We start from the raw sequence: 24,353 nt of genomic DNA on the forward strand, positions 1-24,353 counted from the left end.
CGTGCTTCTCAGCCTGCTGTTAACATGGGTGTGCCATAGGCACCACAACAATAACCTGAGCCACACCTGTTTGTTCAGAACAATTTAATTTCTGTAAAGAGCTTTGTGACAGCTATGGCAGTTTGAAAGCGCTATATAAATAAAGAGGACTTTACTTGGCAATGGTCACAGATGGATCTTGGAGCCAGTTGATCTGTAACAGTCAGCCGAGCCAAGTGTGTCGGCCTGCTCCCTCCTGCTCCACTCAGTGGATCGTGTAAATATGGATTTTGTGTAGAAAATTGTATTTTGACATGGGTTTTCCTCACATTTTCAGAAAAAAAGTGTTAGCCAAGAAAAAAAAATCTATATGGTGGCTACTGGCTACTGTCAATTTCGCCTATTAACCCATTAAGGCCGGGAGCGCATGACCGCGCTTCTAGCGTTAGAGCCGGGAGTGCTCCAGCGCGCTTCTCCCCTTAACCCGGGAGAGCGGATATGTCATTTTGTTTTGATTTGACCAATTATTGGTATCTTAGCTGATGAAATGCATCAGAATATACACGACAGGGTGACATGGGCCTCGTAGCATGTCCTGGAATTTTATTAGAGCATTTATGGCTGACGCAGATTCGCGGGAGATATGAAATAAATGACGCGATTGACGACGGCGCGGGATGAATTCGAATCAGTGTAACGAGTTGACAGTGACATATTGTTAAGAAATATCTTTGTAGATTTGAGGATGTTGAACATTTTGACCGCTTTGTAATGGAATGGACGACAAATAATTACCACTCGATCCCGCAAGGTTATACAACTGCGATCCAGTGCTGAAGGTTTTATTTTGAAGTTGGCCATCTCACCACCTAGATGGCATGGTACTGTCATGCATAGCATGAACACTTCTTGTTATGGCTGGCTTGACTTATCTTCCCGACACATCAAATAAATGGGTACGCAAGTATAACTTGAGCATTTTCTTTTTTTTTTTGAGGTACTTGTTTTCCTAATTAATTATTTAATTAGTCGAGGACTTGTTTCACCCCAACACTCCTGAATAAAACTTCAAGTTATTAAATACTGCCGTGTCTGAATGGACATAACGATTTCAAGCGTATGCTGTATGTATGAGAGATCTTGCATTGGAGAGATAGCAAATGTTCGCAGAACCAATAGTGCATAAACAAGCAATGAATTGGTACAATAAAAAAAGCAGCAAAGAGAATAGCTGTTAGCCAACGTGCATGGTTTCGTCGGCTAGCATTTGCGCTACTTGGCTACCATTCGACAAGGCTGCTTTATTTATATGGCACATTTCATACACAAGGCAAGTCAATGTTCTTTACTTAAGGCAGGGGTGTCAAACCCATATTAGCTCAGTTGCCCCATGAAGGAAAATATCTTACCAAATGGGCCGGATCGGTAAAATGTTATATAACTTAAAAACAATTACTGTCAATCATACACAGATTTTTGCTATTTGTGGGCCAGCCCTAAATTACAGAGCTCAATTGTAATAATATTGTTCTAAAAATTAACACGAATGCAAATGGAGCGCGGCAACACTTTACCAGTATGAAGTCCGGATGTGTTAAATCTACCTATTTTGCATCTATATTGTTCCCAGAATGTATTGTGTGGCACAGTTAAGAAGTTACAAGGACCTTAATCCTATTTTTTCCTTAAGATTTTCCTTAAAATTGCATAAAGTTATTGGCAACTTTGTATTCATATATTTTCTAATTTCTTGTCGCTGATCGTAAAACGGCCACAGAGGGACAGGCGATAATGGTATCGGTCACCGCCGTAAGTACGATACCTTAAAATAAGACCGGTGTTGGCACTGATATTGATACCTGGTATCAGTAGTCACCCATCATAGCCATAACCACCTCTGCCTCAATTTGGGCCAGGAAAAACCCTGTACTATTATTAGAGCTGAGCTACTGTACACTGCTGCACCTCATTAATAAATGTGATAAAGAGTTACGCGTGCCTATGAACCGACACATGCGAGCCAAACTGAAGCATTTGAAAAATGGCCCCCATAATTTTTTTTATCTATTTTGGTGACAGACGCCATGGTTGTATCATTATTTGCACCATTGTTTACATGCTCCACAGTACTGCAAATATTTGATTGACAACTAGTTCACAATAATCGTTGAATAAAGGGAAAGGGCGGTAAACGTGAGATTTTACCTGGATGAGAATTGGATCCGTTTTACCAAGTGATTAATTAAATGTCTGGCAGGTGTTGTACTTTTGACTCATTGGCAAGCTCTGAAAATTGGCCTGTTGAGCTACCAGTATCTTGCGGGACTTGTTGGAGACACCTGTTATGATATTAATGATAATTTTATTGACATTGATCCTTTGGCCAAACAGGAGCTCTCATCCACTTTCACAACTAGACTGTATCAGCAATATTTATTTTGATGCAGTAACAGCAACAGCGTAAGCTTCACTGCCTGACTGTTTATGTTGCTTGCAAATTTTGGGCCCCTGCAAAGGTTAAAATTTTTTTGGGGTAGGTTGCGTGCTTCACATAATAATGTTATTTTGTAGGGGAAACCCAAATTGTCAAGTTAGAACAGATTGCCTGGTCACACTCTTTCCATCAGTTTGGACATACAGTATGTAGCACAGCACTTCCTATTTCTTCTTTTATTCACCATTGTCTGTATGTGATCAATAAATATAATCAAAAGCTGAACTTTTTGTTATCAATGTAAATGTAAACATATTTTTCCACTGCAGAGCAAAGTTGAAAAACAAATACATTAGTACTCAATTTAGTTGGGACAGCACCAATGAACAACCACTTTGAGGGATTGACCATCTGTTTTTGCTGGCATAATGTTAACAGCATTTTCTCATTTCCAATGTATTGTATTTTGGCCATGCCTCATTGCAGCCTGACTATTGTTTTTTCATTTCTTTCCAGATTTAAATAAAGAGAGGACATCGTTTATTGATGCCAACTCATCCGTCATCCCTTCTCCCGCCATCCTCGTATTCTTCCAACTTTCCGGACAGATTATATCCTCCTTTCTCAACATGGCATCTGTGTTCCTACTCTGGCGGTGTCACTGAACTCCACCTTTGCCTACCACCATGGAGAGAAAACGCAGAAAGAAATTATTATAGCTGCTCAGAACATTTTCATTATGGACTCGCTTTTGGAGTTCTGGACCTGATATGCTGTTTGATTCCACAGACTCTGATACAGGTTTTAGCTGCTCAAAACTGAAAAGTGCAACTGCAACGGATTTTCATTTGGATACTCAAAACACATGATTTCTGCAGTTTCACAACGCAAAATGCTCCTACTACCAGTGTGGATTTCCATACTCATGGGACTGCTTGCAGGCGTCCTGCCTTTGGTGGGGATGGAGCCATTGCCAGAGGGAAAATCTGGTTCTGGTCAAAGCCCTAACGTGGAGTCTCTGAACTCTAACTACTCCCATCTCACTCTCAAAGTAGAGTTCTCCTCTAAGGTGGTGGAACATGGTAAGAAATAATCATTTTCAAGCATGTTATTATTTCACCTGTGCTGTATATAGTAGGCAAGTCCTTATGAAAGGCGTGATGTGTAATTTCATTTTTATAAATTTTTGCGTTTTTAGCATATCATTTTTAAGGCAAGGTTAACATGGAAATAATTCAGTTAAATTGCTGTTGGTGATAATATGACAGTTCACTTTGATGTGTATTTTGTAACTGATATTGTGCTTAATATGCTTGCTTTAATTGTGAATTTAGGATGAAAACCACCTAATGCATGTGTCCTAAAACAATCTCTCCACACTTTGCATCCAGAGTACATTGTGGCATTCACGGGGTATTTCTCAGCCAAAGCCCGAAGACTATACATAAGCAGCGCCCTACGGAACACAAAGGATGGAGCATTGGAGTGGCACATTGTTCCCAGGGAGAACCCAGCTTCTGACTTCCCCAGTGATTTTGATGTGGTCCACATTCGACAAGCTTCGCCCAGCAGTCTGCTGACCTTGGAAGACCACCCCTACATCAAGAGGGTTACTCCACAACGCAAAGTGTTCCGTTCGCTCAAATACATTCCTTGTAAGTCTGACTATACTGCGCTACTAGGTAGGACAATATCACATGCTAATGGGAAAATATTGGATAAAATGTCATATGAATAGTGGATTTCTGAAAACATGCCAACATCTTTTTACCTGGTATACAATCCCTGTTTATTAAATCTGAGAATGCATTTTGCAGTTAGTGTGAAAATAATAACAAACACAGTGGGAGTCTGGGTGTGTTGATTCTGGATGGTGAAAGTGTGTCTAAATATATTTGTGTGTTGGGGGATGGTAGCGGGACAGAGACCGTCTGTGTTTGCTTGCCCGCAGTGGCAGAAGGTGAGTTAGTGTTGTGGGGCTTGCCTGAACAGCGGGGTACGCCCTGTGCTTGGCAATAGATAAAATACATCACTTCAGTCTGGGTTATTTTATTTTTTTATTTTTTTGTAAACTCTAGCGAAGTAAAACTAAAGTATTGACATTTGAAAATAAAAGTACTATAGTCAGTGGCTAATACTTAGGCAAAAATAATGAATTGGTGATTCCAGTGACAGTTATTTATTATTTGCGTCATTTAATGTAGAGAAAAAAAAAGAAACCGGTACTATTAAGACTAAAACCAATAGTTGCACACATTTGAATCAAGACTTACTTCTTTATCTGGTCTTATAATTTTTCAAAATTATCATTGTTATTTTTTTATTGTATTTATTATTATTTTTTTTAATGGGAGATGAGATTACTTCCAAAGACACAAAGATTCTGAATAAGCCCTTAATTAAACGGATGATTGAAGAGAACCACCCATTCATAAAACATCCCGGTGGAGCTGTGCTGATGTTTGCAAAATGACCTTGTGACGACATGTTATAATTATGATATTGACTTAAACATTGCTGATGACACCATTGTGAGATAGAGGAAACAAGAGATGATTCACATCACATGAATGCACAATTCAGCTGTTAGCCGCAGTCTGAACATGGGATTCAAGATAATACCAAGATAGAAATAAAACAATTATAATGATTATTTACCTGTAAACTAAATTATTGCCCAATTGTTGCATTTTATTTATCCAGCAGCAGAAACCACTGCACCCTGTAACACCACTCACAGGATGCAAAAATGGCAATCATCCCGACCTTTTCGGAGGACCAGTCTGTCACTGGCCTCAGGTTTTTGGCATGCAACTGGGCGCCACTCCAGTCGGCGCCTTCTGCGAGCCATCCCCCGCCATGTAGCTCAGATCCTGCAGGCAGATGTGCTGTGGCAGATGGGACACACTGGTAAGCCTCAACAGTTTTGAATTAGGAGAAGGGTGAATTTAACATGATGTGAAGCATCAAAATTCAAGGTACTGTAATTGCCATTAATGTCTGCGTGTGGACGTGTGTAGGTTCTGGTGTGAAGGTGGCAGTGTTTGATACTGGTCTGAGTGAGAAACACCCACATTTTAAAAATGTAAAGGAAAGGACCAACTGGACTAATGAGAAGACACTGGATGATGGTGAGCAGTACAACACGTGTTGCTAGTGTGCTAATGTGTAGTATCCTTACTGTCAATGTGAATCTATATTGTAAAGACTTGGAAGAAAAAAGGTTGAACCAGGCTTTTTATTTATTTGTTTATTATTTATTTATCTATTTATTTATTTTCTTTCAGGCTTGGGTCATGGCACATTTGTAGCTGGAGTTATCGCGAGTATGCGAGAGTGTCAGGGCTTTGCTCCTGACTCAGAGCTGCACATCTTCAGAGTGTTCACAAACAATCAGGTATATACCTTAAATTATTATGGTATACTGGTTACTACATCAGCCTCCATCCGCACAGTTCTGAGGTTGTGGGTTCAAATCCAGGCTATGGCCTTCCCGCGTGGACTGTGCATGCTTTCAGTGTGCCTTTGTTGTTGTTTTTGCTGGGTATTCCGGCTTTCTCTCACATTCCAAAACCATGATTGGTGGCTCAGTTGAAGCCTGTAAATTGTCTATAGGTGTGAATGTTAATGCAAATGGTTGTTTGTGTATGTGGCCTGTGACTTGGCTGTCTGCTAGTTCAGGGTGCACCCCGCCTCTCACCCAAAGTCCGCTGGGATAGGTTCCAGCACACTTTACTGAAGATGAGCGATATGCATGGATGGATAGACAAACAAATACTACTTTAAAAATACTAAAAATGAATTTTAAACTGAATGTTAAACACTTCTAAATTATTGACATGTTCTTGTAATAATAATTCACCTTGCAGTAGATGCAGTAAGCTTTTTTATTTTAATTTTATTTTTTAACATCCAAATCAACATAAAATCAGAGTACAAATCAATGTGTGTGATTCCCCCTTGTATCTTTTTACCATCCAGGTGTCATACACGTCATGGTTCCTTGATGCCTTCAACTATGCCATCTTGAAAAAGATTGATGTTCTCAACCTCAGCATTGGAGGCCCTGACTTCATGGATCACCCCTTTGTTGATAAGGTCAGACACTCACATAGTTGTTAATAAATTGAAAACCGGTACCGTAATCTATCAGTGTTAAATATTCATGTCGGGTACACACACACTTCTGAGTTTGTCTTTATTCCTCAATGACAGAGGTTAACATATTTCAGAATCTAAATCATTTAAAAAAATGTCACGATATGAACACATTATTGTTGCACAAGTTAATATAGGTAGATACAACTCTGTGTCGATTCTCGGTTTAAAACTTTACATTCATTCAACTACAACTAAATTGTAACCATCCCAACGGGACACACCTAGGCACATGTATAGGGAGACTATTGTACATTTATAAAATTTAAAAGTAAACCGAAGAAGCCTTTTGGATTAAAGGTGCAATGTCGTCAACGAAGAAGAAAAGTCGCTACTTTTTTCACTTGCATTTGTTGACCTTGCGGCTAATACAAAGGTGCGGCTTATCCATCAGATTGCAAGGGAGGCGCACTATAAAGGAAGCGTAAGTGCGTCAGGCAGAGCAAAACAAAACAGTAGAGACAGAACAAGAGCGAGAAAATTTGCGCCCTCATTATGGAACAGCAAGTAACGGAAACCCAGTGCGGTAACATTAAAACACCTGCGGTTTACAGTCAGGTGCGGCTTATATGTGTAACAAACTCGAGTATTCCTCCAAATTTAGCTAGCGCGGCTTATAGTCAGGTGCTCCTTATAGTCCAGAAATTACTGTACTGCCTTTGCCAATACCCTCTGTTATGGCATATATATATATATTTTTAAAGAATTTCAGAATTTTTAATCAAAATACCTTCAATTCAAGTGTGGATCCTCGTAAAGAAACAAGCATCTTTCTCAACCCTTAAAAATGTGTTATATGGTAACTAGTTTTATTCACAATAATTGTACCATAAGAAAATTATGTCATGTTAGGTTGTTTTTGGCGGTAACAGTTGGACAATTAAAACTTTCCCTCTACCACTAAACAGAACGTCAATAATCAGTGTCAAGGGGACCCCTGTATACTCGCGGTTCAGCAGGCACAGATTCTCCAACAGCATTTGCTGATTTCATTTAATTAAAAAACAAAACAAAACGTATATTGTACAGAAACGCAAATAATTTTGGGTCATGATCACAGAACTGTCAATCATTTTATTGCAAAAGTTCAACAGCATTGAAAGAAACTTGCTGACAAAAAAATATGCAAATTAACTGTCAAAAGATTTAGTATATTCTATAATATTGATGAATTAATAAAATTGGGCTCCAGCAAGAAGGGCATGTGTTCTCATCCAGGGCAAAAGGACATGCGCTTGAGCACCACCAGGGGTCTATGTGTGCATGTATTTAGGGAAGCTGTGGTAATAATTTGGGTATGGTGGTCAAATACATTTTCTAATTACTGTATGATTAGCCCCTCACACAGACGTATTTTTTCTCTCACTCGAATTACTTGAATTTAATTGTTCAGTCAGACTGTATGTAAGTCAAAATTTTAACATGAGAAAACTTGATATTTTATCAAGTATGTCATCTTGTTTTCTGATCCATATTGTAGCGCTGAAAAGTACTGTCTGTAACCTTTGTTTTTCCTGTCTATATTGTTTGTTGTGCAGGTGTGGGAGCTCACTGCCAATAAAGTGATTATGGTCTCTGCAATTGGCAACGATGGACCTCTGTATGGGTATGATAGTCACTGCATTGACGAAATCATCAGTTAAAACACAACTGTTTTTACTGGGGGAAAAAACAACATTGTTTTTTGTAATCGGTTGCACACAGGCTGTTATTTTTGGACAATACCTCCTAACGACATACAGCATTTTAGCGAATATCCTAAATAACTAGGAACATAGCGCACAATACTCAAAACAGGGACATATAGTGAGACTAATTAAGAATGTTTGCTGGGCAGTCCTGCCAGCATGACATGTAAATAACATGGACATCTTTTCGTTAGAACTCTCAACAACCCAGCAGACCAGATGGATGTAATTGGAGTTGGTGGGATAGACTTTGAAGACAACATTGCAAGGTTTTCATCTAGAGGCATGACTACCTGGGTGAGTTTGTGCAGGAGCACTGTTGCTTCCTTATAAATGTAGCATTAATTCATAAGTGTGATGAAATAAGTTGACTTCAAAGATTTTCACTTTGATCTGGAGTTAGTCAACCATGGTGTAAAAGTTCTTGAATGAAGGACATGCAGGTATGTGTACAGCGCAGTACACCCATGATGCTACTTGAATCAGTCTGTGGCCAAAGCAGACATCTTGCCTGTGATATGATTAAGATTTTGCTCTCCAGCCTTTTACTCCCCCTCTGTAGCTGATGTTTGATTAAAAGAAGGTGTCAGAGTGAAGACTGCTCTCATTGGCTCTCTAAATAGATTGCAACAGCATTTTTTTTTATATTTAAATTTTTTTTTTATTATAAATGTGCTTCCCTAAAAAAAAGTATTTTGCTAATCCAATGCTAGAAAAAAAAATCCTCATTCAAAGTGACAAGTCTCTTGCAGTCTTTTGTCTTATATCTGACTCACATCTCTGTGCAGGAGCTGCCTGGGGGCTATGGCAGGGTGAAGCCCGATATTGTCACCTATGGTTCTGGTGTTCGGGGGTCGGGATTGAAGGAAGGATGCCGATCTCTGTCTGGCACCAGTGTTGCCTCTCCTGTGGTGGCTGGAGCTGTTACACTTCTGGCTAGGTGAAGATTAGGGATGAACTATCATATATTTTTAATAATTGATTATACTATCAACTATTCAATCAAATAATCTGCCTCAATTTTTTTCTTTCTTTTTTGGTAATCCACTATGGTTGAACGTGAGTTGAACAACTGAGGGGATGTAACTACTAGGGTTGGGCGGTATTTAAATTTTGACACCGTTTTAACGTCTCCACATTTCACCAGGGTATCCGTTTTTTAAGACTTATCTTGCGCTGATAACAGCCAATCTGTCTAGAAGTTAATGGTCACAGATCTGTTCACTGTGTTCTCCGGTTGCATTTGTAATAATCTTTTGTATGACAAAGTGCATTTGGATGTCTCACTCCATGACAGCACGTCTTTAGCTGAAGTGTGTAGCTGACGTGCATTGCGCTCCTTTTATGCCGCAGAGCCAAGCTCAGATAGCATTACGTAGAATACATTGTTCTCCGCGGACGCGCACAAACTTCTACGGTCCTCCACACTTACAAACTGTTTCTCGGTTTACTGGACTCTTTTCATGGCCCCGCTGCGGGCGCACATTCGACATCTACGCGACACACAAACATAAGCACGCAGCCTCCACCCCCTAGAGGAAAATAGTGTCACTGATAAGTGATTGTGAGAGTAGACACCTTTCATGTCACTCAAGGTATGTAAAAATGACATACAGAAAATGGTATAAAAAAACAAGAACCAAAATAATGTGCTGTGTAATGGGCAGCGAGTGAAGTTGGTGTAGGACAGACAGGTGTGATGTGATTCCCGTGAGAGGATCTTTTGGGAATGCAAACAGCAGAGTGTTGGACCAATTTATCTTTACGGATGGATTTGTTCATTAAACCAGTTAGAAGTGAGTTGCAGTAATGAGCTGCTGTGCGGTGTAAGTCTGTAGCTTACCACCCAATTTAAAATAGGAGCATATCACTTTATCCTTCCTATTTCCTCTCCCTTGATTTTAATGCCTAGAATCTGACACCACATTAGTCACGTGCCTTTCCTTTGTCCACCAGCACTGTGCTGAATCGAGAGTTGGTGAACCCAGCCTCCATGAAACAGGCTCTGATCGCGTCAGCCCGCAGGCTGCCGGGAGTCAACATGTTCGAGCAGGGCCATGGGAAACTGGACCTGATCAGAGCTTACCAGATCCTCAACAGCTACAGACCTCAGGCCAGGTAAGGCCTGTTGCATCAAGTGACCAACTTAAAGGCCTGAAAACGAACTTCTGAATGATGAATGTGTTGTGTGTTTTAATATATTCCTAACATACCTGTCAATGTCTAGTGCAAAAGGAGATTCTGCTCCCACTATCGCTTGTGTGAAATCATATGGACGCTAGTCATCCTTTTAATTGTTTAAAGAGCAATCTAAATATTCTATCAACTTTGGCACTGTGGCTCAGGAAAGTCAGTTTTAAGCACATTTAGCTTATTGTGGCAGCTGTAGTTGGAGATGATTCACAGTGATGATGTGTATAAGCCCTATGCTATTGATGTTACAGTAGAGATAACTCGCATTTAGCAGTTTCACTTGAATGAATAAAACATTTGTTGATACGTCTTGCCATTAACTCCTTAAATAATTGCTAAACTCATAATTCCAATGTGGCATTTTCCAATTTTTGGCTAAATTTGCACGTGCTTACTGTGACCCTATTACTGTATTCATTCTTGTAGCTTTGGAACGTTATTTTCACAACTGTTCTTAATTACAATTCCACACTAATGTACACTCCAAGAGTTCAAGGATTCTGCATCATATTCACATTTGTTGTATCATAATTTACTGCACTACTGGTCTCTTTAAAGTGCGTGGCGATTCACCGTATCATTTGCACAGCTGTCGTTGTTCGGTACTAAAGCACTAATGGTATCCTATTCCTGACGTTGCTTAACAACTCTTTGGACACGTGCTACGTCCCAAATTTTCATTTTGTTACAGTTGCTTGTTGCAGTAATACTAGTGTAGCGCAAACTACCAGACACAAATAAATATGATTCGGATGTTGCCAACGCAAACCTTAATTTAAGTTTTCTATAAATCTATACTATAATAACAAACCATCACAAATTACTCAAATTGAAAAGGTATACATGTTGTGTTTAATACATATCTTTTCTATAGTATTCAATTACATGATCAAGAATTGTCTTCCATGCGCCATGGTGCATGACATCACAGGAAAATTATCTAGAACTAGAATGTTCGGTGACTAATCAGCCGGGGTGTCAGACTGGAAGTCCACAAGTTTACTTTATTAATGAGAAAAAGTAGGCTTCTTGGCACTACCATGCGTCATGATTGCGCGTACACGCCCACAGCATCAAATACACTGAAGGCCAAATGAAAAAGTGCTGCATAGGTAAAACAAAAACAAGGAGGTGCCACCTCGTGGCGCGGTGCCATACTGTGTATTGTTACAAACTTTAACTGAAAACAGGCATGTGATTTTTCCGCTAATTCGCGGAATTCCGCTTTTTTTATCTCCCCCCCAAAAAAAAAAATCCGATTTCGTCTCTCTACAGCATTCCGTTTTAGTGTTTCCGCAACTGAAATGAAACCGATCTTGCGATTGGCGGAAGTCTCCGTGTTGACCAATAAGAGCGCTTGTTATAAAGGCATAGGAGTATGCCATTGTTTGTAGACCAATACACGCGCTTGTTATAAAGGCATAGAGTATGCCATTGTTTGTTGAGCAATAAACGCGCTTGTTATAAAGGCATAGAGTATGCCATTGTTTGTTGACCAATAAACGCGCTTGTTATAAAGGTATAAGAGTATGCCGTTGTTCATTTTGCACACGTTTTTGCCGAGTGTTTAAAGAAAGATGTCCGTGATCGAACGCAAAGATGCTCCGCGAGTTAAGGAAATTGACAAACTCGTAAAAAACAAGTTTCGCTGGGACTGGTTAGAGAAGGATATATCGACAAATGTTGGAAAGAAGACTGTGACGAATTTGTTCAGTGACTTCATTCGGAAGATCGATCGTGCCGGGAAAGCGCTTTGCATTTGGTGCCGTGATACCATTGACTATGGCGGGAGAGGTTTCAAAGCTCTTGAAAGTCACGCAAAGAGCAAAAAACACGTAAAAGAACTCCAGTCAAGAACAACAAATTATTCCATCGCTGGAAGTTTTGGTGCCCAAACGAAAACTCCAAAACTTTATGGCCTCCATCCCTTATTGACATCACAATCGGGAGCGGTAATGGAGAGACGTGATCCACCCCAACAACCTGCACCAGTTGCTGATAGAGTCGTGAATTTTGAGGTAGGTGGTAAACTTTTCAAATTAATCGGAATCAAATTTTCGAAAATATTATAACGTAATAAAAATGGCCTTAACTATTTAACATGGTTAATCCACAAACTCAAATGAATGCTGCATGTTAGCACTTTCAGTTTTCAATATGTTGACTGTCTACAGTATGCAGTTAGTACAGAGATGATCGAAATGATTGTGTTTTTACCAGAGCTTGCTGCATGAGGTATTTTATGTTTTTGTTATGCATTATGTATTAAATTAAGAATGATTGATTAAATGATTTATTGCATGGTAAATATTATTTCCAATGGTTAAAGATAATTTATTATTTTGTAGCTAATTTGCAACGTTTTTTGTTACCATAATAAATACTCTGACATGTGAATGTGCATGCAAGTTTAGACTAAATCCTTTTTTATTTACTTTGGTCGCATGACATTTAGGATTATAATTCAAATAATTATTTAAATTATTTAATTGTTTACTGATTATTGTTGAATTTCTTTTATTCTTCAGGCAATGCTGTTGGGAGTGCTGGCCGAAAATTCTCTTCCGTTCACCATGGCCCCAAAGCTCATCACACTGTCAAAGGAACTGGCAAGGGATCCAAAAGCTCTGAATGGACTGTCCATGGATAGAACCAGTGCATCATACAAAATGAAGTATGGCTTTGCTCGCACTATGCTTGATGAGACTTTAACAAACTTAAGATCCTCCCACTTTTCAATGAACATTGACGAGTCCACCAGCAACAATCTACACCGTGTCCTGTGTGTACTCGTCAGCTATTTCTCCCCGTTGACAAAGTCTGTTGTGGTGGAACATTTAGCATCTTTGAGTGTTGTTAAAGTTGACAGCAAATCTCTCTTTGATGAACTCTCAGCCCTCATGACCAAGAACAATATTCCCTGGAGCAATTTGGTGTCTGTGTTGATGGACTCATGTGCAGTGATGCGGGGTTCCAAATCTGGAGTTGAGACGCGTTTGCGAGGGGGACCAGCACCACATCTCCTTGACATAGATGGGGATACCTGCCACCACATCCACAACGCCTCCAAGCATTTTTGCAAGCCATTTGAGTACAAGATTGAAGGACTCCATAATGATCTCTTCAATGATTTCAAGTGGTCAACCGATCTGAAGGAAGCTCTTCAAGAAATTTGCTTTCTTACAGGCATCACCTTCACCATGCCAGAGAGATTTGTCAGCCATCGATGGCTTTCAAACTATGATGTTTCAATGTCCACCTTACGCCTCATGGATGTCTTTACCATCTTCTACCATGCATTTCTTGGCAGAGAAGATAAAGAACTCTATCTCCCCACCATCATGGCCATCTACCACAAGAAGGATATTCCAAGAGAAGTCAAAGCCAAACTCAAAGACATACAATCAGCTTTAGGCAAAAAGCACATGACTGAGGAAGGAAGGAGGAGGAAGCAGAGGATCTATGAGAAGATATTCTTCACAAGATTGGATACGCTTCTCACCCTCAACCTGTACACAGCAGTTCTGCCCTTGCTGAAGAACTATGTGATCACCTTTGAGACGAAAACACCAATGACCCACAAGCTGAACGACAAGCAAGTGGCCTTCTTCAAGAAGTTCTTGTCCTGTTTCCTGAAGCCAGAGTCCATTCAAGGCTGTAAACTGACAGAAATTGAGCTGAACAACAAAGCCAACCAACTCAGAGAAAAGGATATTTTCTATGGTGGTGTCACCAGCAAATTGATGGATTCTTCCAACAAGTCGTCAGTTGTGTTCAAGTTCAAAGCCAAAGCCAAGGCAGCATATCTGGCATGTGGACTGTACCTTCAGAAAAAGTTGCCCATGAACAGCAAGCTTCTGAAAGCAGCCTCTGCCATTGACCCACTTGCCAGAGGACACAGCTTAACTTTAAACCTACTGAAGAAGCTGTCATCGTTGGTCACCAATGTCCTTGATGAGTCAGAGCTGGGGAACTATGATCTCGAGGTGAGAGAATACCAGTTGGACAGTGAGTTGCCAACACCTTTGGACTCAGAGGGGAAGGCAATTGCACTGGATCGTTGGTGGGCTCAAGTCTTTGCTGTTGGAAGATACCCAACCTTGGCCAAGATGGTGAAGGCTCTCATGAGTTGCTTTCATGGGCCTCAAGTAGAGGGGGCTTTCAGTGTCATGGGTGATGTCCTGAACCCCAGAGCATGCAGAATGGACATAGCCACATACAGTTCTATTCAGACTGTGAAATATGCCCTAAGAGCAAGAAAGACCACCTCTGTCAGCCATTTTGGCAGGAAAGACATTCTGATGGATCCTGTGCAGTCCAAACTGTGCCTAAATCTGAGGACATCATCCAAAAGGTACAGGGAGGAGAAGGATGCAGAAGCAGCTATGTTGTCTGCAAAACGAACAGAACTTGCTGTGAAACAGGACACTCAAATGAGCAAGGCTGCCTCAAGAAGAACCATCAAAGCTGCACAGAAGCAGGCTAGAAAGACCCATTCCAAAGCAATGAAGTCTAGGAGGAAGTAGTGTTTGTGTCATGTGAATGGATTGTGCTCAAGAATGAACACTTGTATATTCCTGTAAATATGTTGAATGTTTTAATGAGCAAAAAATAGAAAAACATTATTTATGACATAAATAATTTTTGAATGTGACTGATTTTGAGTTGACTAAAACTGCAATTTTATATGGGATAGTTCAATATACATTGGAAATTTATGCTGTTGTTTTGTCTATTTCTTTGTCATCTGAGTGCATTGAAAGTACTTAAAATCACGGAAAACCCATGAGCTACGGGGGGCTTCGCCCCACTGGCCCCCCCACCAGGGCGCTGCCCTGGACCTAGCTGGGTGCCTGCGGCCCCCAGACCCCCGGCTAAATTTTCAGATAATTTCACTTTGGTCAAATCACATGCCTGTGAAAACTTTGGTAATATTGGGGAAAAAAACATTCAAAATCATTTCATCAAAAATATGTGTCCCTTCTGCTGTCAGTCTTTCTCCCAGCTACATTGACCTGACTGAGTGTCCATACATGTGGCCTTACTGCTCTCAGCCTATCTACTATGGAGGAATGCCCACCATTGTGAATGTCACAATTCTTAATGGCATGGGTGTCACTGGCAGGATTTTGGACAAGGTAAACATAGTTTTCAATCAAACTTTGTGTAGCTTTGTGTAATTATTAGATGATGACAAACACATTGTACCTGACATGGTTGTACTTCATGATAATGCCTCTAAATTTGTCTGACTCTCATTCAGCCTATTTGGCAGCCCTACCTCCCTCAAAATGGGGACCATATTGATGTGGCCGTCTCATACTCGCCAGTGTTGTGGCCATGGGCCGGCTACCTGGCTGTCTCCATATCTGTTGCCAAGAAAGCTGCATCCTGGGAAGGGATTGCCCAAGGCCATATAATGGTGACGGTGGCATCACCTGCAGAGAATGATGTGAGTCAATGTAGCCACACTTGTTGTTTTTGTCATTGCCGAGTTACACTAATATCTACCCATCACAATTGTGTTAGTCGGAAGTGCAAGGGGAACTGACCTCCACAGTGAAGCTGCCTATTAAGGTGAAGATCGTTCCGACTCCTCCACGCAGCAAAAGGGTGTTGTGGGACCAGTACCACAACCTGCGTTACCCACCTGGCTACTTTCCACGTGATAACCTCCGCATGAAAAATGACCCTCTTGACTGGTGTGTGTGTTAATTGTCTGACTAAATGTCTGCTACCTCTCACAAGTCTGATTTTACTCAATAAGATACATTTTCTGACAACCCAGTACAATGCTTTGTTTCCCATCAATTGTGTTCCTAGGAATGGTGACCACATTCACACCAATTTCCGTGACATGTACCAGCACCTGAGAAGCATGGGGTACTTTGTTGAAGTGTTGGGTGCTCCTATCACCTGCTTTGATGCCAGCCAATATGGTAGGAATGTAGATGAACATCATACCTACAGTACTATATCGTACTTTAATTCCCACTAAGAAACGGATAACATGAGCAAAATCATTTTGACATTGTTTTCAGTGTGCAAAGAAAGGAGCCCGGTGTATGTATCATGGAGTCAATCACTCTGAACATTGCAAAACATTGTGTACATTTATACGTCGCACAAGCAGATGTAGCAGTTTTAGAAACTTTTGAATCAAGAGGGATGACAAATAGTTTGTCGAGCGTAAGAAAGCTGTGTAGGCTGTGGTGTTAAGTCTTCGACAATATATTTATGGATCAGCCGAGCCATCCAGTTCGAAGTCTCGTTTTATAATGCTAAATTGTTAATTTTTGAAATGTTAACATTGATTTGACAAAAGGGACAGAGAAGCACTTATTTTGAAATTATCTGGAAAGAAAAAAATACTGTATGTATTTCTGTGTATCTCGATGATCCTGAGGGAGAAAAACTTGCTGCACAAAAAGTTTCAAAGCTTGTTTGGTAGCAGGAGAAAAAAAACTAATCCCAAAAAAACAGAAAAAAGTTTGTTTTGAATAATGTTGTTGACATTGTTTGCTTATGAAAAAAATTTAAACAAAGGGAATAAAAACAAAAAAAATGAAAGGACCAGCCGAACCTATGGGGACAAGTTAGGCAAACATTCAACACCAGTTGATCCTCTATTTATATCCAGCAACTGCACAATCTTCAGATCACTTCCTAATTGGTTGTATTGTACCCTTGTAAGGTGATAATAAATGTTGAAATGGTTTTGAAATGTTGACATACTTTCAAAAGTGTATTGCTTAAATATTTGCTACAGCGTTAGAGAAATAGGAGAGACAAACAATGTGTGCTCATTGACTTTTTGACCAGGCACATTGCTGATGGTGGACAGCGAGGAGGAGTATTTCCCAGAAGAGATCACCAAGCTGAGGAGGGATGTTGACAATGGGCTTTCACTCATTATTTTCAGCGACTGGTACAACACTTCTGTCATGAGGAAGGTCAAATTCTATGATGAAAACACCAGGTACCCTCTACTTTTTACTGCTGTCCACAACTATAACATGGTTGATGTTCCAGTGAATAAACAGTAAATGGGTCCTTTCAACAGTGTATTGTGACAGTTTACTAATTATACAGCATTCACCTTACAACAAAATAAGCTATGTTCTATAAACTTTCAATCGTTGCAAAATGTACCACTTTGTTAGACTCAAGACGTGTTTCTCCTCGTTGTACCATTCTAATACACCCAAGCCTTTCTGCCATTAAAAGGGATTACATACTGTTAAAAATGGACTTCGCAGCTTTGAAGGGATATGCGGATAAGCCAGTTTTATATGAATGCCATGGACTAATTCATGGGCTGCTTGTTTACGAACGGGTTTTCTGGCCATTTTAACCATCCTTGGCGTTATTGTGAATTGGATTCATTATTAGAAAAAATACAATGCTGTTGTTTTAATGTGATCGATTTCCTGAAATGAACTCACATGCTCTGGTGGTGCAAGGAATTCCGAGACGAGGCCCACAAACTGCCCTGCAGTCTCGTCGGGGAAAAAGTATCTATAATTGAATTCCTTTGCCCTGGTTCTTGTAATGTTTGTAGGTGATATTGTATCCAAATGAAATTCCATTATTCCAAACTTGTCTTTGAGTATTTAATACAACAAATAGGAATTACAGTGCTCAGCATAAATGAGTACTCCCCAAAAGGTTTGTAAGAACACCTTTAGTTTCTTTTCAAAATTTGTGAAATGGTTCTTATGTTCATTGAGATATTGAATCAAATCTTTAAATTTTTCCAAGGGGGTGTACTCATATATTCTGAGCACTGTACAAACACTATGGTCGAGTAAAAACATCAGCACCGGGTCATACGTCCGTCTCTTGTGAGAGCAGGAAGTTTTGCAACCCCCACCCTTGTGAGCTAATGGGTAATAAATCAATGACAGTCTTTCCTTCCCAGGAAGAGGTGTCCATCATAAAGTGTACGTGGCCTAATATGATTGCATTGTTATTCAGTGTCACTGAATGAGGTGTCATATTTTGTCAATCAAAAAATGAACATGCATATCAATGTGTAACACTTTAATTCTTTACATTTCTGCAAGTTTGTATATTTTAAATGCTTACTTGTACAATAAACCTAGGAAATCACAATGGACCAATACTTGTAAGCTATTTTTATAACAGGCCCGCTCATCGCTCAGGTGGTACAATCATTTTTTTTCTAAAATCTTGTTCTTCCACTGTAGGTTATTTTAGTAATTTTAGTAAGTTACTTATTTCCTCACTTTGCTTTTAAATGTCTTTAGTTATTTTGTTGTGAATGTACTTTTAATCATGCAAAGCACATTGTGTGTGAAATGCACTATATAAATAAAGCCGCCTTCTTGCCTTGCCTTCATGTCTACTGGTGCCCACGGAAGTAGTGTACAGTATGTCAATTTCTTGTCTTTCTCTTCTGTCACTTGTAGGCAATGGTGGATGCCAGACACAGGGGGTGCTAATGTGCCGGCGCTGAATGACCTGATTTCAGTGTGGGGGATGGCTTTCAGTGATGGGCTGTACGAGGGCGACTTCACTCTGGCAGATCATGACAGTAATAAACACACACATACTTTTCTGTTTAGCTCTACTTCGCTGTCCATCCGTCATATTTTTGTATATATAAATAAATAAGAAAAATAATATAATGTTGTCTCTCTTGCTAGTGTACTATGCCTCAGGCTGCAGCATAGCTCGTTTCCCAGAAGATGGAATAGTAATTGCCAAGAACCTAAAGGACCAAGGTACGCATTTGTGCAGCTGTCACAATTTAACCAGGCTGTCTATCTGTGAAGATCTTATGTTTATGTGTGTTTTGGTTTTGTTTTCAAAGGTCTGGAAGTGTTAAAACAGGAGACTGCAGTGGTGGAGAGGGTTCCCATCCTCGGGCTCTACCAGACACCATCTGATGGGGGAGGACGTATTGCTCTATACGGTGACTCAAACTGTATAGATGACAGCCACAGACAAAAAGGTAACTTTTATCTGCTTTCTATCGTAACTTTTACTTGCATTTATTTTTTAACAAGACCCTTTGCTAATCCACAGTCGACTCTTTTTGTTTGTGTCTATTTTTGCATGTCGTTCTCTCAGATTGTTTCTGGCTATTAGACGCTTTACTTCAGTACACATCCTACAGTATGACACCTCCCAGCTTAAGCCACTCCCACAGTAGGATGGCACCTCCCACAGGCATTGGGCACCCAATGCCACAGAGATTAGAGGGTAAGCAGTGGAAATACAACTATTTATCTTTTTTTTTCTTCTGTAGACGAAAGACAAATATTTTTGTAAGAATTATATATAAAAATAAAAAAAGATGGTTATGTTTGTTTTTTGTTCCTTTTGACAGGTAATCATCTCTATCGCTATTCAAAAGTTCTGGAAGCTCATCTTGGAGACCCAAAGCCTCGCCCCCTACCAGCCTGTCCACATCTCTCTTGGGCTAAGCCTCAGCCCCTCAATGAGACAGCACCCAGGTGGGACTGACAACACTCTAGTCACATTAATCTGCACAGTAAAATTTGACATTTAGTAATCTGCAAGTCTCTTTGTCTTGATAGATATTATAAGACAAGGAACATATGGATGTAATGGTCCATGTTCCGCTGGATGCATGTTACCTTTCAATTCAGCAAATGTCACAAATCCATTGATGGAGTGTCATTATTCTGCACACTGCTAACATTTACAACAGGTTTGAGTGTAGATTTGTTAATTTTTTTAATCCTGTGTGTGTGCCCTCGTTCAGTAACCTATGGAAGCAACAGAAGCTTCTTTCCGTGGATCTGGACAAGGTGGCACTGCCAAATGTGAGGCCTTACCGTCCCCAGGTCCGACCTCTCTCCCCCGGGGAGAGTGGGGCCTGGGACATCCCTGGAGGTGAGCAACGTTTCTGGTTTTGATAGCTGGGTTTTTAATTGATTGAATCAAGTGCTGTATAAAATTAAATAAATGTAGGTCGTTTACGAATCAAACATTTTGGGGCTTACAAATAATATGGTTGTAGGCATTAAAATCACTCTTGGAAACCCTTTAGTTGTACTTCTGAAAGTACAATGTGATCTACTCGCCAATTGGAACATGGCTCATCAACCTTTTTGGGAATGTGCTAGTGTACTTCAGGGATGGTGCCGCAATTGGATATGGCTGAAAAATTTAGCACAATATGAGTATACCCAATTTAGCAACATAGAAGCGGAATTGTATTGACTGTGGATTTCATCTGATGACATTCAGAAGAACAAGGCGTAGAAATGAAAAATGTCTGAAAGTTCATGATACAAATATGTTTTGCATTACGTCGTTAGCTTCATGAATGAACTACATGCAATATTTATTTATTTTTACTCCTGTAGATGGTTTTCTTGATTTAAAGATAGAGGCTCGCTAAATGGAAATTGATTAAATTTCCACTGCATCTTAAATCAAAAGCGCAATCTAGAAGAGTAAAAAAATATTGCAAGTGGTTCATGCAGCTTCATTTTCCCATCACTATTTAATAGCAGTCGATATTATTATTGGTAGTAGTACAGTAATTTCTGGACTATAAGGCGCACCTGACTATAAGCCGTGCTAGCTAAATTTAAGGAATACTTGAGTTTGTTACACATAAAAGCCGCAGGTGTTTTAATGTTACCACACCGGGTTCCCGCGACTTTCTTTTCCATAATGAGGGCGCAAATTGTCTCGCTCTCGTTCTGTCTCTCCTACTGTATTTGGGCTCGCTTTTGGGTTTGTTTTGCTCTGCCTGACACTCTTGCGCTTCCTTTATAGTGCGCCCCATCGTGATCTGATGGATAAGCCGCACCTTTGTATTAGCCGCAGGGTCGAATGCAAGTGAAAAAAGTAGCGGCTTATAGTAGTAGTAGTATCATCTTCCATCCATCCATCTTTACCTATTTAAAATAAGAACAAACAATACATTAATTTAAGACAAAATAAACACAACTATGCAGAGGAAATATTATTATTACTATTCAAAATATCTGGTAATAAACTCATTTTCAAAGGATTTACAATGTTTTTGTGTACATTGTAATGAAGTTTAATGTTCAATGTTGTTTACATCCATGCTCCTTAAAGTTACATTAACATTCGTTCGTTGTTCATACCCTGTGGGTGTAGCAAACTAATACTTGGAGTGCATGAGTTATAGTTGACCAACCATTTTAGGTCTACAAGTCTGGACAAGCCCAGCGACCCTTGTGAGGATATGCGGTTAAGGAAATGGATGGATGGATGGAAGTCTGGACACGCTTGAAATTAGCTTCTGTATTTCTGTTATATTTATAGTACAGTGGAACCCTGCATACCTGTGATTTGGCACTCGCAGATCCACCTATTCATGTATTATTTTTCAATATTTATGTATGTTTTTTTGTTTGTTTGTTTTTTAGATTAAGATTGCAGTTGTTGGGGGAAATCCCAAATGTTTGCCTCTGCATAATTTCATTAGTTGTTGTTTTTATAGCATTTTTGCAGTAAAATAACTCTAAACTTCCATGTCCATAGGAATAATGCCTGGTCGTTACAACCAAGAAGTTGGCCAGACCATCCCAGTGTTTGCCTTCTTGGGGGCGATGGTCGTTCTGTCCTTTTTCGTGGTCCAGCTCACAAAGGCCAAGGGCAAACCGAAGCGCAGGAAACCCCGCATCAAACGCCCCACATACTTGCAACAGACAACAAGTGGGAAAAATCCCACAGTTTGACCAATTTGGACATGTGGTTGAACTGCTGGGCGTGCCTCCATAATGTGTACATTCCTTAAGGAACAATAACCTTGAACGTATGGAGCACAACAGGAGTCAAATGGCGTCTTCAGGAAGACAAGTTTGCCAATTGGAGTCTTTACTATAATTTGTGTATAACAAGTGTCTTGAATGTGACAAACAGTTTTTGTGTCAATTGTCCTTTCAAGCTGTCAATGTGCGTTTGTGGTATCATGGACTGTTCATGCAACACACAACTGGGTTTTCTTCTGGACAGCCATTTTAACCTTTTCCTCTTTGTTTGAGATTATTTTACCAAATTTAAATGTTTGACTTTTTATATTTATTAAATTTGTTTGTACCCTAACACACACACAGGCATGAACATGCACAGACTGTCCGAAGAAATGTATGCACCTCATGCATACAGGAAAATTCCCATGTCAGAACTATTTGAAAGTCATGGTATACACCTGTTTCTATACTTTTTTCCCCTTTTGTTTTTAAACTTTGTACAATAATCTCTGTTTGGGTATATACAGTACTATTGATCTCCTCAAAAACAACAGTAAGAGGCTTGTTCAAATATACTTACTTCATCAGTAAATGAAAATAAAAAAGCATAATGAAACATACTCTGTACAATTTGGTCAGCAACTGGTAGAAATGTTACTAGAATATCTTGGATAGTCACAGATGTTACCACAATACTTGATTGCATGATTGAGAAGGAATATTTCCATTTCTTGCCGCAAGCTGATCAGAATCTGGATTGATTAATGTCATGAGTCACTCAGGGATTTAGTATTGGTTATTAGCTCAAATTAGTGATGCAGGTTGATTTTATCAGAGGTGATGTGCAGCAGGTCTGAGCCCTGACTGCTTTTGCAAGCCTAATAGGCCAGGTCAGCCTGTGAATTTGTCACCCGTCCACAATGGCCAACTAATCTCCCCAGGAACCTTGGGAAAGTGGGAAATGACTCGGAGGCCAGCTAGCTGTTCTAACAAGATTTGGGAAAGCTGGTGGCGACTGGAGGTCACATGCCCTTTTCGCTCCAAGGTTCCCAGATGCCAGAATGTTCCTGTCGGACCAATCAGGTCAACAGGCAGTTGAAAGAGACACCATGGCGACATATTGAACCTTTCTCCCCACAAACCCTTCCATGTCTCCTCCATTATATGTCCCAGCAGGCTTTACTGCTCACATTAGTCCATGTCCGCAAGAAGGCTGACCAAACATCAAAACTCCAGCTGCCCCATGAAAGATTAAAAAATGTGTCATGTGCTCAAGTAGATATTTAAATTGTGACCTTACTTGGATCTCGACTTTAATACCTGCGACCCGTGACCACTTAAGCCATTTAGAGACATCCTGTCCAAACCTTGAGATTACAATTGCAGCATTTTAGCCATTTTTCCTGGCCCTTTGACTCAATCTGGAATCGCTCAACCAGTGTTATCGCATGACAAGGGTCGTAATGGAACAAATATTAACCATGGTCATCAGTGGTCCTGGTCTGCTCTATTTTGTGGACTTGTTTCTATTTTCATAACAAGTTGTATGACACATTAAGTACCTTTGGCAGTTGACAGATCAAATACTACTCACAAAATATTTAGTATGTCTAAATCTTTTTGAGTCTGACATCACTCCACCGTTCTATTTATGGTGACAAACAGTTGTGTCATAATGCTTAAAAGTAGTTTGGGACAAATATCTTTGTGTGTGTCAACATGACTTTAACTGTTTATTTTTACAGATATATCCTGTCCTCAGCCACTGTGCGACCCATAATGGGAAGAGCAGCTTGCCATCTGCCTCGTAGACATACATTCATTGACGCCGCAATGAATTGTAATTGGCCGTTACAACTTAATTTTTCAAATTGAATTTACTAAATTTGTGGCTAATATGATGAAGTCTAGTATGTTAATAATATTATACATTTCTGCTGTGAAACCTGCTGCCAAGCAGACAAGTCTTCCCCATTTAAACCAAATTGTACAGGGGTCAAGTTGTTAGCACATCTATCTCACAGAGAGACAGATAACTCTTTCAATTGCCATTAGCTGTCTCTCTGAGTCAGCATGCATTATTTTACTGCGACGTTCGCTTAATGAACGTGAATCAGAAAGTCAATATTACTAAGGCACCACAGACAAGAGAGAGTGAAGGTGTGAAAGTGA

At 39.9% G+C, this 24,353-nt stretch overlaps 2 protein-coding genes across 3 annotated transcripts in view; both read left to right on the plus strand.

The window, feature by feature from the left end:
- Positions 1-22,801, plus strand: part of mbtps1 (membrane-bound transcription factor peptidase, site 1) — a 28,109-nt gene extending 5,308 nt beyond the window's left edge. Inside the window, exons 2-23 of one of the 2 annotated variants that reach the window (XM_086073696.1) lie at positions 2,930-3,495; positions 3,805-4,068; positions 5,117-5,323; positions 5,434-5,544; positions 5,701-5,810; positions 6,395-6,511; positions 8,110-8,177; positions 8,454-8,556; positions 9,048-9,199; positions 10,216-10,377; positions 15,446-15,590; positions 15,716-15,904; positions 15,982-16,154; positions 16,276-16,391; positions 17,275-17,431; positions 18,885-19,009; positions 19,122-19,199; positions 19,289-19,429; positions 19,549-19,680; positions 19,808-19,934; positions 20,207-20,337; positions 21,970-22,801. In XM_086073696.1, coding sequence (XP_085929822.1) covers positions 3,279-3,495; positions 3,805-4,068; positions 5,117-5,323; positions 5,434-5,544; positions 5,701-5,810; positions 6,395-6,511; positions 8,110-8,177; positions 8,454-8,556; positions 9,048-9,199; positions 10,216-10,377; positions 15,446-15,590; positions 15,716-15,904; positions 15,982-16,154; positions 16,276-16,391; positions 17,275-17,431; positions 18,885-19,009; positions 19,122-19,199; positions 19,289-19,429; positions 19,549-19,680; positions 19,808-19,934; positions 20,207-20,337; positions 21,970-22,166 — 3,222 coding nt within the window. In that variant the 5' untranslated portion in view covers positions 2,930-3,278 and the 3' untranslated portion in view covers positions 22,167-22,801. The remainder of the gene's footprint in view (positions 1-2,929; positions 3,496-3,804; positions 4,069-5,116; positions 5,324-5,433; positions 5,545-5,700; positions 5,811-6,394; positions 6,512-8,109; positions 8,178-8,453; positions 8,557-9,047; positions 9,200-10,215; positions 10,378-15,445; positions 15,591-15,715; positions 15,905-15,981; positions 16,155-16,275; positions 16,392-17,274; positions 17,432-18,884; positions 19,010-19,121; positions 19,200-19,288; positions 19,430-19,548; positions 19,681-19,807; positions 19,935-20,206; positions 20,338-21,969) is intronic. The other variant, XM_086073697.1, reaches the window with a different exon arrangement.
- Positions 11,345-15,170, plus strand: LOC147175997 (uncharacterized). The gene is made up of 2 exons (XM_086073698.1): positions 11,345-12,470; positions 12,981-15,170. Exons 1-2 carry the CDS (start codon positions 12,030-12,032, stop codon positions 14,976-14,978), a joined length of 2,439 nt encoding a protein of 812 aa, XP_085929824.1. The 5' UTR covers positions 11,345-12,029; the 3' UTR covers positions 14,979-15,170.
- Positions 22,802-24,353: the final 1,552 nt, after the last annotated feature.

Source organism: Leptonotus elevatus, chromosome 4 (assembly GCF_054856555.1).
Source record: "Leptonotus elevatus isolate MCC_2025b chromosome 4, RoL_Lele_1.0, whole genome shotgun sequence".
Taxonomy (NCBI): domain Eukaryota; kingdom Metazoa; phylum Chordata; class Actinopteri; order Syngnathiformes; family Syngnathidae; genus Leptonotus; species Leptonotus elevatus.